Raw genomic sequence first — 13,639 nt, 5'->3', positions numbered from 1 at the left:
TAATAAAGAATAAAAGCTAAAGTTTAATTAAATAAAAAGAATTAATATTTATAAAAAACTTAAATAATATTTTCTTAGATTAAATTCTATTAAAAATTAAAAAATATATATAATTTTATATTTTTAAATTAAAATTATAATAAAAAGATTTTAGAGTTCTAATAAAAAATAAAAGCTAATATTATTTAATTAATATAATTAACTTAACTATTTCTAATAATTTATATTAATAGAATTTTAATAATTTATAGAATTTAAAATATTTTAGTATTTTAAAAATTTACTTATATTTAATCTCGTATTTATAAACCGGAGTTCGCTTAAGCAAGCGATTAAGTAATCGGGGCCCGCGATTGGGTAATAGGGACCCCGATTAACTAATCACTCGTATTAATGAACAGGAGTGAACAGCTGGCAACCATAAGATCAGATTTGGAAAAGGGGATGCCCTCTCTCAGGGAACTATTAACGTCAATACACCCGTCGGCCTAATTACTTTCCATGTCGTACCAACAAGTACACCATTCTTGTTCTGTCTTCAAGATATGGACAGATTAGGAGTGAGGCATGATAATCTGACAAATGAGCTCATCCAAGGAAATAATATTGTCCCTATTATACGAAAATGGGGACACCCATGGATGCTACTACATCGCCAAGAAGAAGCTATAACATGGAGCCACCTTACAGAAACAGAGCTCCGATAGCTGCATCGTCGATTTGGTCACCCATCAGTACAACAGCTTGTACGAATTCTACAAAGAGCTGGCTATAATGACGTCGAGCAACAGGCCATTGAAAAACTCACTAAGTACTGCCACTAATGCCAGCTACTCGGGAAAGCGCCAGGAGGGTTCAAATTCACCCTGAACGACGACCATGAGTTTAACTACTATATCATTGTCGACGTCATGTATATCGACAATAAGCCAGTATATCATGTCGTCGACAAGGCCACAGCGTTCCAAGCAGCCAGATTCCTACAAGATATAAGCGCAAAAACGACCTGGGAAACGCTAAGGATTTGCTGGATCGATGTTTATTAAGGACCCACGGACATTACGGAGATCGCGGCATAAAGTATCGGGAATACAGCGCGTTGGGACTCTAAACCCACTATAGCGTGCAATAGTAGGGGCTGAGCCCGTTATAAGACCCTGTAACTCTAGGCTATACTCCCCGAAAGCATGCTATAAGACATTCGCAAGGTTATAGAAGATCTTTAGGGGTATTGGCGCTGCTAGCAGAGCAACTATAGTGCTCGGATGCTATAAGGAGAGCAATTATAGGGCTCTTTAGTAAGGTAGCCTCTATAACGACAGGAGAGAAGGCTTTAAAAGGTGTACTACCCCTTATTGACTGCTTATAGGGCATTTTCAGGGTAATAGCCTAGAAATATGGAGTCTTATAGCGGTTGAGTGTGCCAGAAATGAGCTCTATAGTGGACTTTTAGTACAAATGCCCTATATTCCCGATACTTTATACCGCGATCTCCGTATAGTCAGCGATGCTGGGAAGAACTTCGCATTAGGAGAATTCAAGCAGTACGCTCTAAGCCTGGATATCGATACTAAGGAGGTCCCTGTTGAAGCCCACAAAAGCGTAGGGAAGGTTGAACGATACCATGGCCCTCTATGCCGAGTATATGAAATCCTTACTACTGAACTACTAGCGACAAATAAGGATGTAATCCTTCAAATGGCAGTAAATGCCATAAACGATTCAGCTGGCCCAGACGGGATTATACTTGTTCACCCCCGTTCGTTAATACGAGCGATTAGTTAATCGGGGTCCCTATTACCTAATTACGGGCCCTAATTACTTAACCGCTTGCTTAAGCGAACTCCGGTTTATAAATACAAGATTAAATATAAGTAAATTTTTAAAATACTAAAATATTTTAAATTCTATAAATTATTAAAATTCTATTAATATAAATTATTAGAAATAGTTAAGTTAATTATATTAATTAAATAATATTAGCTTTAGTTTTTTATTAGAATTCTAAAATCTTTTTTATTATAATTTTAATTTAAAAATATAAAATTATATATATCTTTTAATTTTTAATAGAATTTAATCTAAGAAAAAATTATTTAAATCTCTTATAAATATTAATTCTTTTTATTTAATTAAACTTTAGTCTTTATCTTTTATTAAAAAGTTATAAATTATTTTAAAATCGGGCTCTTTTATTAGTAAATCGGGCTCCTTATTTAGGTCTAATTAATTAATTACTTATATTAATAAATAGAAATAAATATAGTAGTTATAGTATTAATTCGAAGTAATAGCTATAGCTTTTAAAAAGCTATTATTTAAGGCTTTCCTATTATAGAAACCCTAGCGGCTTTACTATTAAATATAATATCTTAAAAGATCTCTAATAAGTATTAATTAAATATAAAAGCTAAATATAGTTTAGGTAAATAAATATTACTTAATATACTAATTAGTATATTAAAGATATTTGTTTTAGTAATAAAATAAAAGGCAAATTAATTACTTAATATTTCTATAATTTATATATTATTAATATTTCTTAGCTTAGTAATATAGATCTCTAATTCGAGTTATTAATTATTTTCTTAATTTATAATTATTAAATTACTTTTATTAGCTTTTTATAATATTATTTATTAGTTTCTTAATACCTTTAATATTTACTAAAAAGCTTTAATAATAAATATATAAAAAGTTAAGATAAATAGAATATTACTTGAATTTATTATATACTTTTTAATATTTCTTAAAAATATACCTTATTAACTAGTAATTTAATTAGCTATAAATATAGTACTTTTCTAATATATAGTATTTCTAGATATAGAATTCCTATATTAATTAAATTAATATCTAAAATAGCTTCTAAAAAGCCTTTATTATAATAGTTCTTATAACCTTTATAATAATATTTTATTTTATTATATTTAAGTATTTATAAATTATAATTATTAAGCCTTTTAAGTTTATTTAATTATTTTTATAACAAATTATATTTATAAACAAACCGTTTTAAATATATTTTCTAGCTAAAATAAAGCTAAGCTATATTTAGAAATATTTTAATAAACTAATATAACTTAATTCTTAAAAGTATTTTTATTTTATTTAGGGAAATTATATTAAAGTTTTTTATAGTTTATTAAATAGTAATTACAAATATATAAAGTATAGGTTTATAAAATTATTATTAATTATTTTCTAAAAAGTTATTTTTTATTATTTAAATATTAAATCTAATTATTTAGTCTTATTATTTTTAAAATAAATTTTTATAAACCAAATTTTAGCTTTAAAGTTATAATATCTTTTATGAATTTTATTATAATAAAAGATTAAAGCTTTATTTATTTTAAAAATAATAATAATATTAAAATTAAATACTTATAATTTTATATATTATATATTATATATTTCTTTATTATACTTTTTTTTCTTATTTATATATATTTTTATTAAGTTTATAAACTTATATAAAAAGCTTTTATTATTAGCTAATAATAAAATAAATATATTATATAAATTTAAAAATAATATAAATAAAATATAAATAATATAGCTCTTATAATAAGAATTATAAATTAAAACAAAACTTTTTTTATTTGAGAATAAATTTATTATTATAATTATAAAATATAAAATAATTATAATATATTATATAAAGAAGCTATTAATAAAAATTATAAAATAAAAGCTTTATATTTATTTTAAAAAAATATATATTAATTTATTAGTAATATATAATATTATTATATAATTATAAAATATTATTTATATTTATTTAATAAAGTAATTTTATTTAAAAGTAGGAATTATAATATTATAATATTAAATTATAATTTTTAAATTTACTAAGCTTAATAAGAATTAGATTATTAATTAAATTAATTATATAATATAAAATTATATATTTATATTTCGTTTTTTATATTTTATTACTTATATTTCATTATTTATATTTTATTATATTTGAATTATATAATTATATTATATAATTCTCGAATTATTAATTATATTAATATTAAAATATTAAAAAAAATATTAAAAAAAATATTTCTCTCTAATTATATACTAATTTCAAATTTCTTAAATACTTTATATATTTATATATATTCTTTTATCTTATATTTTTATTTCTTTTTCTTTAATATATTTCTTTTTTATTTAATATATTTTTATTTATATTTAACTTATATTTTCATATTTAATTATATTATAGTTATATTAATTAAATATTTAAAGGCATTTAATAACTTCGATTTTATTATAAAATTAGCGAAAATCGATTTTTCTTTAATTTACTTAACTTTTATAATCTTTTATTATTTATATATTTTATAAAAATATATTATATTAATTCTTAGGTATTTCTTTTAAATAATATATAATTTATATAAATAACAAGTAATAAATTTCTTTTCTAATATTTTATTAATTATAAATTTAATAAAAGCACTTATAGTAATATTATAAATTATATTATATAATTTTAAAACTAGAATACTTTTAGTAATTCTCTTATATTTAATAAAAAACTAATAGAAAATATTAATATATTTCATACTATTTATTAAAACTAGAATATATTTAATTTAAGAAAAGAAATCTTTATTATATATAAAGAATAATTAAATATAAAAATATCTTAATTAGCTTTATAAAATATAGTTCTTTAATAATACGTTTAATTTACTATTAAATATCTTTATAATAGTTTTTAATAATTTAATAACTTAAATAATAATTAATATATTATATAAAGCTTTTAATTAATAAACTAATATAATATAAACTTTTTTAATATATGAGATAATATATTAATTCTTAATAAAAAGATCTTAATATATAATATTTTTATTAAACTTGAAATTATAATTAAAAATAAGGTATTTATATTTTTAAAGCTTTAATTATTTCTAATAAATAAAGTATTATTAGTTTAAACGCTAATAATACTAATAAATTACTAATTATAAAAAAGGCAAGAGTTATAAATTAATTATTTTATAAAAAGATTATTAATATAATAAAAATAATAAGTTTTAAACTTATAATTTTATAACTTTTAGAATAAAATTATTTTTTAAATTTAATTATATAATAAGTTTATAAAATAAATTAATATAGAAATTAGAATTAAATAAAGTTATTAATTAGATATAAGCTTATAAAATATTTTATAAATAGTTTTATAATATCTATTATTATAATAATAATACTAAAAATAACTCTTTAACTAATATATTAAATAATAAATAATTAAATTAATATATTATACTTGTTTTTATTATTATAAGCTTAAATAATAAGTTTTTTTTTTAGCTTTTTTTTAATATTCTTATTCTTAATTTTATTAATAAAAATTTGAAATTAAAGATATATACTTTTTCTAATACTTGGGATTTAGAAATAATCTTAAATTATTTTTTAAAAAAAGCTAATAACTTTAGTTTAATAAAAGTTCTTATATTAAATATTATTTTATAAGAATATTATAATATTAGAGTTCTTATAAGATAATTCTTTACTATACTTTAATAATGATATATTTATATTACCTTTATTAATATTAAAATTTTTAGAATTAATTTAAATTTTTAGAATTTAATAAAATTTAATAAAGGCTATATAAAAAAATAATATTATATAATAATAAAGCTAATATATAAGTTCTTTTATTAATAGCTATAAGCTTATATAATTTCTTCTAATTATTAAATTAATTAATATTTTCTTTATATTATATAAAAACTTTAAAATTTATTAAATTTTTATTAATATTAATTATATTTAAATTATTTCGAGTATTTAATATATTTATTCTTTAATATCTAGTACTATCTTTTAAAAGCTATTAATTATTATAAAATAATAAATAATAAAATATTATATTTAATTATTTAAAATATAATATCTTTATTAATTTTATTAATTTTATTAATTTTATTAATTATAGCTATAATATTAAATTAATTATATTAAATTAATTTATAATAATATTTTATAATTCTAATAAAGTTATAACCTTTTATAAAAACAATTTTAATCTTTATATTTATAGTATTTATAAATTACTTTTTAGTATTTATTATAATTTAATTAAAAGTACCTAAATAAATATTAATTTAATATTATTTTAGGGGATTTCAAATATATATAATTCTAATATTTTAGAGCTATTAACTAGCTTAATATTAAGTGCCTTTATTAATAATATAAAATATAAGCTTTTTAAAAATATAAAAAATATTAATAATAATAAAATAATTAAAGCTAATATTATTTATTAAATTAAACTTGAATTATTTTAATTATTCGAATTACTAGTATAATTTATAGTACTTTATAAAGTATTTAAGGGCTTCTATATTAATATTATAATCTATTTATTCTAGTATATTTTATAGTTTATTAATTAATAAATAACTAAAATAATAATATAAATATTATAATTCAATTTTTATAAGAAAGCAAGAATTATAAATAAAGAATTCAGAAATAAAGCATTATAATATTATATATAAGGTATTTATTAGTAGGCAATAAAATAATAGAATAAATTAGTATATTATAAAACTATAGTATTAAATTTAGTATAGAACTAATCTCTATTCCTCCTATAAGGTCCAGGGAAGCCCCCTCTAAATAGAAGGCCCTAATAGTATATATATAATTAGTAATTTATAAGCCTAATATATATAATATAAATAGTAATTAGTTGAGATATTAAAAGGCTACTAATCTTCCTAATTAATACCTATAATATCCGAGGTTTATTATATACCCTTAAGTTATATATAACTCTATATATATTATAACTATATCTCTTTTCTAGGATCTTATCCCTAAGATCTATTAATCTATTCTAGTAAATATTTAATTAATTATTTATTTAATTAATATAAACTTCCAGTATCTTAAAAGGTGGTTTTACTAATATAATCTGGATAATAGATATAAAAATTATCTAATTAGATTAGGGCTAAATAAGTAAAAAGAAAGAGTAATTATATTCCAGATATAGGAGCTAGCCGGTAATTGCAATTTCGTTTAGGATCTGAGTATTCTAATTAGCTCGATTTAAAGTATTAAAGTACTATCTTATAAAATTAATACTATCTATTAGATCTTATATTAGAATAATCTAAATAGCTATATAAAAAGAGTTTAATAAATATTTATATAAAAAACCTATATAAATATTTCTGAGGTTCTAGAGATTATTTATAGATTCCTAGAAATATATATTAATTAGTTATACTAAATTCTAATTAGGACTAGTATAAAAACTAGTAGTTAATCCAGATAGTTTTTTATTTCTATAAAAGAACCTCTTTATATTACTATATATTCTCTTCCTTTCTAATAACTATATATATAATAATTTCTTCTATTATTGCCTTCTAGCCTTTTCTTTTACTCTTTTCTAAATCTTCTTTAATTATTTTTAATTAATTCTATAATATCTTCTTCTGGCTTTATTATTCGCTAATATAATTACAAGTATAAAGGTAATTTTATAGTCTCCTTTCCTATTACTAGCAGATATTTGAAATACTTTAAATATTTACTTATTAATTCCTTTATTTTATATACTATAATATCTAGTAAAAAGAATTATAACCGTTATAATAAAAATTCTAAATCTTATATATTAGTAAGTTCTTTAGCTTTAATATCTATTAAAGCTAATATAATTTCAGATTTCTTACTATTTATTAGAGGCTTACTAGTTCTAGAAAGATACTATTATAATCTTTAAGAAATTTCTTAAAGAATATCCTAAATAGTATTATACTAATATAAATAATACTATTAATTAGGTTTTCGAAAACTGGAAGAATACTAATAAGCTTTGGAATTCTTCTTCCTATTTTAATAAAATAGAGAATAATACTACTAGAATTAGTATCCTAAAAATAAGTTCTTTCTAATATATTTAGATATTTACTAATTCTTTAAAGAAATACTATAAAGTCTATCTTTAAGATATTAATCTTATTATTAAGATTACTACCGAAATTACTAAATAGTTTATTATTAGTATTTCAAATACTAATAATATAATACTTATAATTATTTGGGATCTGACTTTAGAAGTTCAGGCCTTTTATAAAATATATATAGCTATTATAAGTTCCTTATCTACTTTTCTTAATATTCTTAATACTAATATTATTATAGTATAATTATATTCTATTAAGAAATAAGCAGATTCCTAAAAATATTAGCTAATTCTTTACTAAGTTCTAAATAGGGCTAGTATTTAGTATTCTTATTTTAGGAATTAGGAATTTATAGAAATTAGAATTTATTTATTTGAGATATTTATAGCTAATCTACCTATAATAAACCTTTCTTAATTCTGAATCTTTTTTCTAATAATTTAAATATAATTTTTATAAGCCTTAATAAAATTCTGGAAAATCTTTATAAATAAAAAATCTAGAAAAAGAATATTTCTATTATTATTCCGGATCTTTTCTTAGCTATTTAGGTCCTTTCTTTCTTTTAAATAGCCTTCTTTTTAGTAGTTCAGAATTCTTTTTAATTTTAAAAGATTATTAAAAGATAGTTTTGGATTTTAAACTATAGTTTTAGTTATATAATTTTAGAAGTTCCTTGAAATTTTTAAAATTAGAAAAAGTAGATAACTAGATATTATAATCTTTAGGCCAGGCTTTCTATTTAATTAAATACTATTACTTCTTATTTTTATTATTTTATTAGTAATTAATAATAGCCTTTATTTTCTATTCTTATTCTTTATTATTATTTATTAATTATAGAAGTTTTCTAGAAAAATATAAATATAGTTTCTAATTTTTTTTTATTATATATTTTTTAAAAAAAGAAATATAGAAAGTTAGATATAAATAATTATATATACCGAATTACTAATATATTTAAGAATTCTAAATAAACTTATAAATTTTGGCTTAAGCTTTTTTGCTTTAAGTTTAATATTTTTTATTAATAGTATTATTTAGATTTCTTTAAAATAATATTTAGCTAATTAATATTTATTATAATAGGTTTTCTAGTTATTTTATATATAATATTACAAATTTTTAAGTTTTTTCTATTTTATTTTAAAGGTTTCTAGTCTCTTATATATAGCTAATACTTTTTTTATAATTCTATTCTCAGAATTCTATAGACGTTAAAAATAGTATTTATAATATATATAGAAAAATATATCTTATAAAATCTAATATTTTGAATTATTATATATAAATTTTATAAAAAACAACTTTTTAAACTAGTTATTCTTTTAAGTATTATAATAATATTTCAAATAGTATTCTAGGACCTGATTTTATCTTTCTATCTAATTATTTATTTAAGAATAGTAAACTATATTTAAATACTATTTATATTTTAAATAAAAATAGAAAACAAATTAGAACTAGCTAGTAAATACCGTTTTTTAATCGGAAATAATTCTATTAAAGAAGCCAAAAATCGAAAAAATATATTCCTATATAATCTTAATAAGCTCTAGAGAATTAATAGTCTTATAATATATAATATACTTTACTATTTTAGAATACTAGTTAATAACTATAAGAATTATATTAAAATTAGAACCTTTTACCGGATTCTTATATAATAATAGACCTATAATAAAATCTATAGAGATTTTATTTCAGGATCTTTTAGGCTATAGTAAATTACTAAATAAACTATATAATAAATGCCTTTTTATTTTAACTTTCTAGTAGATATTATATTCTTAATAATAATTATAAATATCTCTTTCTATATTCTTCTAATACTAGAATCTTCTAAAGAACTCGAGAGTCTTTTCTATTCTATAATATTTAGCTATTAGGTTATTATAATAAAGCTTTATAACTTCTTAATATAAAACGGAATTATTAGATATAATAATTTTGAAATAGTATCTAAATAGGCCTGAATTATTTTTCCAGATTTCTTTTCCCTTAATATCTTTTTTACTAAACCTCTATTTTATAATATTCTAATATTAAAAATTATTCTTCTAAGCTATTTAAATAATATCTAGAAGGAATTTAGATAGAAGAGTTAGTATTATAGCTCTTTTAGTAGCTATATATATCTATATATAGGGAATTAGGTATTTATAACTATCTAATTTAAAAACTCAGGAAACCAAAAAGCCTTTAGTTCTATTAAATAATATAATTATAAATATTTCTATTATTTTAGCTATAATAGTAAAGCCTTTAAAATATCTCTCTATCTTTTACTTCTTAACTAATTCTGTAATTAAAGAATTTATAAAATAATCTATTTATTTATCTTATAGTAAATATTTCTTTTTAGCTATTATAAATATAGTAAATATTAAATAATATTTGTTCTAAAAAGGGAACTTTTTAGATATCTATAAGAACCTCTAAATTATAATTATAAAAGCTTTTTTTAGTTTATTCTAAAAAGTTAAAAGCCAAGTTATATTAATAGAATCTTTTTTATAATTAGGCCTTCTACTAGATTTATTTACTAGATTTAAAATATTTCTATAATAAATAATATTAAAATTATATATTATAAGATATATTACCTAATATATTTAATAGCTTTCTAGATACTTTATTTCTATAAAGTATTAGAGGTTATTATAGTCTATAATAACCTCGATTATAAACCTGAACCCTTTAAGGTAATAGTATTAATACTTAAAGGCTTTAATAATTATAAGTAGCTTCTTATTATAAATAGCTTCTTATTATAAATAGCTTCTTATTATAAATAGCTTCTTATTATAAATAGCTTCTTATTATAGGTACTATAGTTATATTTAGCTTTAGAGAGTTTCTGGAACCAGAATACTACTAGATACTAGTATTTTTTCGGACTATTACTAGAATTAACTTATTATAAAATAGTACTAGTAATTACGAATTTCAATATATTATTTTTAATATAAATCTTCTTAGAAAAGTTAAAATAAACTAGAATAGATATTATAATAAAAGCTTTTTTTTAAAGTCTTAAAGCTTTTAGCCGCTTTATCTATTTATATAAAGAAACCGGATTTCCGGCCCTTTTCTATTTCTTTTAAGAAGTCTATTAAGTTTATAATTACCTGAGAATAATAATAGATAAACCTATAATAGAAATTAGTAAATCTAAGAAATATTTAAATATTATAGAACGATTTTAGTTCTAGCTATTTAATAATACTATAAACCCGTTCAGAATCCGTATAAATACCTTCTATTCTAATAAGGAAACCTAAGAATTCGACTTTCTTAATATTAAACTCGTATTTATTAAGTTTATAAAACAGATTATATTTATATAGCCTAATAAATATCTAGTAAATATAATTATAGTATTTATTTTTATTTCGGGAATAAATAAAGATATTATCTAAATAAATAACTATAAAATAATTCAGGAGTTCTATAAATATAGTATTAATATATATTTGAAATATAGCTAATATATTAGTTAGCTTAAAAAGTATTATAAGATATTTAAAATAGCTATAATAGATTCTAAAAGCTGTCTTTTATTTGTATTTTTTATGAATTCTTATCTAATAATATATATTTTTAAAATCCAGCTTTATAAAATTTTTAATTCCTTAGAGCCAGTTAAAAGTTTTATTAATAAAAGAAAGCAGATACCGATTTCTAATTATAACTTAATTAAGTCTATAATAATTAATATAAAGATATAGTTTTTTATTCTTTTTAGAGATAAAAAGAATAGGTATTTCTATTAGGCTTTTACTAAATCTTATCTAATATTTATAAAATATATCTTATAAATACAAATATAATATTTCTAATTAGGTTTCTAATAAATTATATAAAGGCTTATACGAGACTATATCGTCTATATTAATAGAGTATTTAATACTATTAAGATTAGGAAGTTCTAAAGCTTTATTAGAATTAAAAACCTTTAAGAAGTTTTTGTATTTATTATTCCAGAAATAAATAGATATCTCTAAAGCCCCTTTCCGGAAGGTATTAATTTGCTATATTAAAAACTCCTATTTAATATTACTAGAATTATATAATAAAATAGAAATCTAATAACTATTATAAATATATAAAATCTATTATCTAGAATAGTTATATTTGCCTTTAGTTAAAAATAAGACTTAAAATACTAGCTTAGGATACTGGTTAAGCTCCTTACCGAATTCTTTTAGTATTAGAATCTTAATATTATTAGATTATATAAATATATATATTTCTTATTTCTTAATATAGTCTATATATTATATAAGAATTACTTTATAAAATTCTATACCGAAAATAAGACTATAAGAGCTAATATTCTTATATTTATAGAACCGGAGCTTAAAAGAATATATTTTATTATAATTATCTATAATAAATACCTTAAGATTATAGGCTTAATAAACCTTAAATCTATTCCTATAAAAGGTTATAAATTCTTAATTATATTTAGCTAAAGTAATAAAGTTCTGGCTTTAAGCCCAATTATTATTAAGAAAGTTATAGTCTAATCCAATATTACTAAATCTACTATATATCTGTAAAGTATTTATTTCTAGCTATATTAATCTTATTTAAATAATTATATAAAATAATATATCTTTTTTATTATAGCTAAAATTATTAATATTTAAGGTTTAGTTTTCTCTTTTCTTTATTTCTTAGAAAAATCTCCTCTAAAATACTCCTCTATAATAATAGTATTAATCTACTTCTATAAATACTTTGACTCTTTTATAGTTTTGGCCTTATTAGGATTCTATTAAGCCTATTTAATATATTTGAAATATTTTATATTTTTTAAGAAATATTCTTTTTATTTATAAATCTAATAAACTATACCTGAAATAGAACTAGTATTCTATTAAGGCCTTAAAGAGGCTAAAATACTACCTAAAGATTTCTTATATAACTTTTGGAACTTATTCTTTCTTTTTTAATAGTCTTATAAATTAGAATTTACTAAATTAAAGTTCTTAGAAATAGAATTACCCTTACTAGACTCTCCTGCCTTTACTTTCCTTAATTTGAGATAAGTAGTATATTTTGTTTTCTAAGCTTTCTTAAGCTATTTAGAAATAAATACTACCTTATTTCCTAAAAGAATAGATATAAGTATCTAATAAGTCTTATAGTTAGATAAAGTAGTATTAAGAGTCCGGATCCGGTTTCTTTTAAAATATAGGTCCTAGTTAACTTCAAGACTAATTATTTAAATATATAATTTAGTAATTATTTTACTATTCTTCTAATAAAGATCTCAGAGTTCTTTAAAGATATCTTATTAATAGATTTAAAGTACTTGAAATATATTAGCCAAATAGGCCTTGAATTACTTCTAATAAATCTTATATAATAATAGGCTTTACTTTATTATAGCCTTCCAAGTATTATAAAATTTGTTCCTAAAAGTACTTATAGTAGAATTAATTCTAGAAGAATATCTATTATAAGTCTAAGGTTAGATTCTAAAGACTGCCTTCCAGAAGAATATAAATATTTTCTATTTCTTAAAGAACTTTCTATAATATAAGTCAGGTATCCGGACTTTAAAAAGCTTCTCTTAGTTTAAATATATCTTTAGAATATTATATAATAACTTCTAATAAATAGTATTAAAATTACTCTCAAAACTTATTATATTAGAAAAGGAAATAGGTTCTAATTCT

The 13,639-nt window shown here is 18.9% G+C and overlaps 1 protein-coding gene across 1 annotated transcript; it reads left to right on the top strand.

The window, feature by feature from the left end:
- Positions 1-545: 545 nt before the first annotated feature.
- Positions 546-1,785, top strand: K444DRAFT_645699 (uncharacterized protein; the record flags this gene model as incomplete). Its single annotated transcript, XM_024885109.1, has 3 exons — positions 546-560; positions 831-1,037; positions 1,519-1,785. The coding sequence occupies 3 exons, from the start codon at positions 546-548 to the stop codon at positions 1,783-1,785; spliced, it is 489 nt and encodes a 162-aa protein (XP_024732409.1).
- Positions 1,786-13,639: the final 11,854 nt, after the last annotated feature.

Source organism: Hyaloscypha bicolor, assembly GCF_002865645.1.
Source record: "Hyaloscypha bicolor E unplaced genomic scaffold K444scaffold_125, whole genome shotgun sequence".
NCBI lineage: Eukaryota > Fungi > Ascomycota > Leotiomycetes > Helotiales > Hyaloscyphaceae > Hyaloscypha > Hyaloscypha bicolor.
This window is presented reverse-complemented; position numbering and strand designations above follow the sequence as displayed.